This window comes from Gracilinanus agilis, unplaced genomic scaffold, assembly GCF_016433145.1.
Source record: "Gracilinanus agilis isolate LMUSP501 unplaced genomic scaffold, AgileGrace unplaced_scaffold56105, whole genome shotgun sequence".
In the NCBI taxonomy this organism is placed as follows: Eukaryota; Metazoa; Chordata; class Mammalia; order Didelphimorphia; family Didelphidae; genus Gracilinanus; species Gracilinanus agilis.
The window spans coordinates 3,222-10,018 of NW_025391472.1; the positions used below are offsets into that span (position 1 = coordinate 3,222).

The 6,797-nt window shown below is 46.2% G+C and overlaps 1 protein-coding gene across 1 annotated transcript; it reads right to left on the reverse strand.

Moving 5' to 3' along the window:
• Positions 1 to 286: 286 nt before the first annotated feature.
• On the reverse strand, positions 287 to 6,275 carry TMEM221 (transmembrane protein 221; the record flags this gene model as incomplete). The annotated part of the gene is made up of 2 exons (XM_044684799.1): positions 287 to 774; positions 6,182 to 6,275. Coding segments are annotated over 2 exons (582 nt in total), but the record flags the coding sequence as incomplete, so codon positions are not given.
• Positions 6,276 to 6,797: the final 522 nt, after the last annotated feature.

Below are 6,797 nucleotides of genomic sequence, written 5' to 3' on the forward strand. Positions count from 1 at the left end.
CAGAAGATCCGGGTGTGCATGGAAGCTTTGCTATGTGCTAGCGGTGGCTTGGGGTGAACCTGCCTTGATTTTCTTGGCCTCAGTTTTCCTAGCTGAGGAAAGGAGATTAGACTTAATGATCTCTATCGTTCCTCCCTGTTCTAAATCCTAAGATTCTAGGAGACCCCTAAGACGCCCAGGAGCCAGGGTGGACCTTTAGTTAGACACCAGTCCACAATCTGTAGTGTCTTGAAGCCCTGGACTGGTTCACCCTGAGGGTCCCCCCCCCTCCTCCCCAGTGGAGTGTTCACACCAGGGTAGAGTCTTTCCCAGAGCTGCCAGCCTTTCGACTCAGCACCCCCCTCATCTCCTGAGCCACCCCATTCCAAGGTCTGGCCCGGGCCCCCAGCAGCCCCGACTCTGCCGAAAGCGTCCGGTGCATCCTGGGTGCCACGCGGCTACCCTCCTCAGCAGGCACGGGATTCCCAGTGGGCAGTGAGGAGGAAGCCAGGTGAGGACGGGCCTCCAGGAAAGGAGGGTAGGAGAACTCCCGGTGGATGTCAGGTCGTGCCCTGACGCTTGGGGCCTGCTTGTAGAAGTCCCTGGTGGGGCGGGCTGAGTTGTTTTCATAGAGCGTGTGGGCCGGCTCGGGCAGGCGTCGGTGGGAGGCCTTCGATGCCCTGAGCAGGACGTGGGTGAGGGTGATTAACAGGACCATTATCCCAGAAGAAAGGATGCAAGCGCCAACGATGCCCGTTTCCATTTCAAACAGCAACAGCATGTAGATGGACAGAGCTGGAATGGAAGAGGAGGAAGGAATGAAAATGTAGTAGTAGTAGTAGTAGTAGTAGTAGTAGTAGTAGTAGTAGTAGTAGTAGTAGTAGTAGTAGTAGTAGTAGTAGTAGTAGTAGTAATAGTAAGTGGTGGTAGTGGTGGTGGTGGTGGCCCAAAGATAAGATAAGAACAGGAACGACTTTCAGAGGCCATCTGGTCCAGCTCTCTAAGTTTACAGGTGGCCCAATGTCTATAGAATGTTGGTCCTCGAATTGGGAAGACTTCAATTCTGGCCTCAGATACTTCAACTCCATCCAGCCCACATTTTTAAAAATTTAAATTAAATTTAATTTAAATATTTATGAAGCCCCTAACTCTGTGCCAGGCACTGTGCTAAGAGAGGGAGTTACAAAAAGATGGAAGAGACGGTCCCTAAAACATCTTGGAAAACACTTCCTGAGACAAGGAACGCCAAGGAGGAGAACCAAGAGAACTTGAGACCCAGCTAAAGAATACTGGAAGAATGGGCTGTGCATGTAGCCTCCAGAAAGTGAAATGAAAGGTGGAAACACGAAAAACTGAATTTATATGAGCATGTCGGTCTCCCTGACCTTCTGGGACACTGGGAGGGTGAGGAAGGGCCGGGGCATTGCTTGTGGGATTGCTTGTGTAGATATGAAGAAAAGGAAGCTGTGATTTCACTTATGCCCAATCTTCTTTTTTTTTCTTTGCATTTAGAAAAGTTGTTTTTATTTGATTTTATAAATTTTGGAATTAAAAAAAGGAATTTGAATGTGCTTTTGCCTTAAGGACCATTATGGAAATGTGTTTTGCATAATAAAAAAAGAAAAGAAAAGAAAAGAAAAAGAAAAGAAAGGAAAGGAAAGAAATCTGCTTCAATTTGCCTCCCCCACCAAAGTAAAAGCCCTAACCTCAAGGGGCTTACAATCTAATGGGGGAGATGACATGCAAACAAATATATACAAAAGCAAGCTTTTCTTCTGGATAAATTCAGGAAATTCAGAATAAATAGGAAATAATGAACAGAGGGAAGGCATTGAAATTAAGAGGGGTTGGGGGAGGCTTCCTGAGGAGGTGGGATTTTAGTTGGAACTTAAAGGAAGCCACACTTCTTAGCTAAAGTGACCTTGGGTAAATCATCCTCTCCCTGACTCAGTTTCAAATGGGGATAATAATAGCACCTACTTTCCAGGTTGAGAAAGACTGAACAAGACTGAACAAGAAAATATTTGAAAAGAGCTTAGCATGGTGCCTGGCCTCTAGTAAGGTGCTTAATAAATTCTTGTTCTCTTCTCCCTTATAGAGAAGGAAACATGGCTCAAAGCAATTAAGTGACTTACCCAAGATTAGATGGATAGTGTCAAAAGTGGGATTTGAACCCAGGGCCCTTGACTTCAGAAACAGGGCTCTTTCTCCTATACCAGGCTATCTTAAAGGACTATAAATATGAATCCATAAAAACCAAAAGAATAACTTTATTATTATTTGTTTATTCTTAAGAGGAAATTTTAATATGAATATTAAAAATAAAACATTAAATATTTTAAATATTTCATTTTAAATATTCATTTAAAAATGCCTTCTGTCACTAAGTATTGGTTCCAAGGCTGAAGAGCAGTAAGGGCTAGGCAATCGGGGTTAAGTGACTTGTCCAGGGTCACATAGCTAGGAAGTGTCTGAGGCCAGATTTGAACCCAGGACCTCCCATCTTTAGGCTTGGCTCTCAGTCAACTGAGCCAGCCAGCTGCCCCCTCTTGTTATTATTTTTAACACAATGAGGTGCAAAGCATCCCTACTGTCCTGTCTGCTGCTGGAGCTATGGGGAGGATACTGTTACGGAGCCCACAGAAGCCGAACTCACACTCGGATACTTTTACTCAAGCACAAAAGGCAGGAGTTAAATTCTCTTGGGCAGTGGTCCCCAAACAGTAAAAATCAAGGCATCCTAGTGAGACAGTGACTTGTCCCAGGACCAGGACAACGAGATCATCATCAGAGTACCCTTGTGATTGTACGACATAGGGGCCAGAGCCCTGGAGTCAGAGAGACTTGGGTTCCAATCTCAACCAAGAGGTGCTGATGACATCCTTGTCCTTGAATATGTGATGGATAGATCACCAGGCTTGGAGTCAGAAAGATTCATCTTCCTGAGTTCAAATACTTACTAGCTGTGTGATCCTGGATAATTCATTTAACCCTGGTTGCCTCAGTTTCCTCATCTGTAAAATGAGCTGGAGAAGGAAATGACAAACCCCAGTGTCTCTGCCCAAAGCCTTCCCCTGTTCCTATCTTCCCTATTACTTTAGAAGGCTACACCATTTCCCTAGTCCCTCAGTCTTTCAATCTAGGAGTTTTTCTTGACTTCTTATTCTCTTTCATCCTCCATATCCAAGCTTTTGCCAAGACCTGCTGATTTTATCTTTGCAACATCTCTCAAATATAGCCCCTTCTCTTCTCTGACACTGCCACCCCTTTGGTGTAGACCCTCACCACTTTCCCCCTGGACTATTGCTAGTGGGTCTGCCTGCCTCAAGTCTGTTCCCATTCCAGGCCATCTTCCATTCAGCCCAAAGGGATTTTCCTAAAGTGAAGGGTCAGATGATGTCACTCCCCTACTCAGTATACTACTATGGCTCCCTATTGCCTTCAGAAACAAATGCAAAATGCTGTTTGTCATTCAAAGCCCTTCATAAGCTAGCCCCCTCCTACCTGTCAGAGTTTCCTTATACCTTATTCCCCAGCACATCTTCTTCTGGCCTCTTGGTTGTTCCAGGAACAAGACCCTTCATCTCTTGACTCTGGGCATTATTTCTGCCTGGCCCCCATTATCTAGAATGCTTTCCTTCCTCGGTTCCAACTCTTGACCTTCCTGGCTTCCTTTAAGTCCCAACTAAAATTCCACCTTCTACAGGAATCCTTCTGCAGCCCCTCTTGATTGGAAGGCTTTTCTTCTGTAAGTTATTTCCTATTTAGCCTGCACAGACTTTGTTCTCTCTCTATTAGACTATGAGCTCCTTGAGGGCTGTCTTTTGTCTTGTTTTTGAACCCCAGGTGCCCAGCAGAGTGCCTGGTACTTCGTAGGGGCTTAATTGAGATAGTGTCCGAGGCAGAGTTCAGACTTCTCCTTTTTCTCTCCCCAGCACTTGTATCATCAGCAACTGTGGTTGCGTTGACACATTTGGGGTCGGCTCTGGCAACGAGGGGACATCCCATTCCCTCTCTGAGGAATGTCGCTTCCATAAAATGCCAGCCTGCCTCCCCAGGCACCCGGGAGAATTCAGTGAAATGCGGTGGGAAAAGACCAAGAGAAACTTGAGCATCGGTCTGTCATGCCTGAAAGGAAGGAGAGAGTGTGTGTGTGTGTGTGTGTGTGTGTGTGTGTGTGTGTGTGTGTGTTTAAGGCTGAAAAACTGGATGGAGGGATGAAAGTCCACGTATTTCTAAAGGCTGAAGGTTCCAGGCCACTGCCTCTTCCCAAGTTGGGAAGCTAAGTCTGTGTCCAGGAGTGCTTCCTGACTCTCCAGATCCTCCTCCTCCTTCTTCTTCCTTCTTCCTTCTCCCTTACCTTCTCTTTTAGAATCAATGCTAAGTGTTGGCTCCAAGGCAGAAGAGCGGTAAGGGTAGGCAATGGGGGTCAAGTGACTTGCCCAGAGTCACACAGCTGGGAAGTGTCTGAGGTCAGATTTGAACCTAGGACCTCCCGTCTCCCAGAGGCCTGGCTCTCTATCCGCCGAGCCACCCAGCTTCCCCCTACCACATCTCTTAATACTCCCCCTTCTCTCCTCTGACACTGCCACTTCTCTACTACAGGTCCTCATCATTCCAAGCTTGTATTTACTTCGATGGCCTTCTGGTGGGTCTGCCTGACTCAAGTCTCTCCCTACTGTAGTCCAGCCTCCATTCAACTCAAATGATTTTCATAAAGTGAAGAAGGGTCAGATCTTGTCTCTCCTCTATTCAGTAAAGTCCAGTGCTTCCCTGTTACCTCCAGGATCAAATACAAAATCGTTTGGCGGGAAGTTTTTCTTAAGCTGCTCCTCAACCCACCTTTCCAGTCTTCTTTCACCTTAACAGCAGATTCTCTTCCCTGTCCCACCCCCTTCCACCCAGCTGTTCCCAGTATACTGAGATCTGAGATTCAGGGACTCTAGTCTACTGGCTCTGTCTCTCTGTCTCTCTGTCTCTCTGTCTCTCTCTGTCTCTCTCTCTCTCTCCCCCCCCACCCCACTCCCCGTCTGTCTTCTAAGACAGAAGGACAAAGGCTAGGCGAATGGGGTTAAATGACTTACCCAGGATCACACAGCTCAGAGGTATCTGAGGCCATATTTGAACCCAGGTCCTTTTTAACTCCAATCCTGGCTCTCTATCCACTAAGCCATCCAGCTGCCCCTCTCCAGGCTGTTTCTTGCATAAGACACTCCATCTCCCGACACCAAGCATTTTCTTTGGCTGCCCCCATATAGGAAATTTCTCCTTCCACCACTCCAACTACTGACTTCCCGGACTTCCTTTGAGCCCCAGCTAAAATTCTGCCTTCTACAAGAAGCCTTTCCTAACCTCCCATTTAATGCTCATGCCTTCTCTCTGTTAATTAGCTCCAATTTACCCTGTTTACATTGTGGGTGTACCCAGCTGTTTGCATGTTGGCTCCCACATTAGACTGAGAGCTCCTTTAGAATATCTCCAGCCCTTAGCACAGTGCCTGGCCCTTGGCAGGCATTTAGAGAATATTTTTTGACTGACTTCCTTTCCCTCGGAACACAGAATGTCAGAGCTTGGATGGCCCTTAGAGCCCAGGATGTCAGAGCTAAGGAGAAACTAGAAAAAGTAATCATGGAAATATATATATATATATATATATATATATATATATATATGAAACAGCAATGGACTTGGAGTCGGGAGACACAGCTTCAAAGGTGACCCTCCCCAGCTGTGTGATCTTAGGTAAGTTAATGGATCCCTCAGCCTCAAGCTGTTCACCTATAAAATGGAAGACAGCAACATTTATACTACTAACCTCACAGGGTTACAGGGGAAAGCCCATTATAATACCTTCAAGCCCTTCCTGAATGAATGTAAAGTGGTTTTAGAAATGTCCAGGCGGGGAGAAACCTTAGTGATCACTCAGGTCAGCTTTCTTGCCCTACAGATGGGAGAACCAAACCCTAGATAGGCTGTCCTAGGGCCACACTGCCAATTAGCAGTAGGCACAAAAGCAGACCCTGGACATCCGGCTTTCCAGCCCAGACAGGGGTTGCATAACTTGGCATGGGAAGAAGGGCAGAGGGTACAAAGAAGGAGAACGGGCGATTCACGACTCAGCCACCAGCAAGTGTTGGGTTAAACAGATGGCTTTTAGCCCTTGCCCATCCATAGGGTGTTGGGGAAAGAGATGGACACCTACCTGCTAAATACACAGATACTCCACAGCAGAAGAAGCCAATGGAGACATGCCGGAGACAGCGGCTATCTGACAGGAACCAGTCGGCCCTGTTAAGAAAGAGGTTTTAAAATAAGGAAGGCAGTGCAGCAAAGGGGCATAATGGGTAGATTTGGAGTCCAAAGGCTTAATTGAGGTTCATTAGTAATAAAGAGCTCACTACCACTAAAGGTAGTCTAAGCTATAGTAGATAGCTATTGTTAGAAAGTTTTCCATGTGCTCTGGGTTCAAATCCTCCTGTGACCTGTTGTTTCCTTATTTATAAAATTAGGTCATCAAATCTCTTCTATCCTCTACGTCTGGGAAATCAGCCTCTGCAAATCCTAATTTTGCTTTCTGGGGCCAAGGCGAATCCTTCTCCCATGACATAGTCAACTTTTGACTACCTTTTTAAAGGTGACTATCATTCCAAGTTGCCAAAATCTTCCTCCCTCCCTCTCTTCCTCTTTCTCTCTCTCTTTCTTCCTAACTTCCTTCCTTCCATCTTGGCAGGTATTAAGAGAGAAAGCCCAGTTAATGAGGTCATATCTTTTTAGGTCTACTCTTCTTCATGTAAATGACTCCTTCCTTCCTTCCTTCC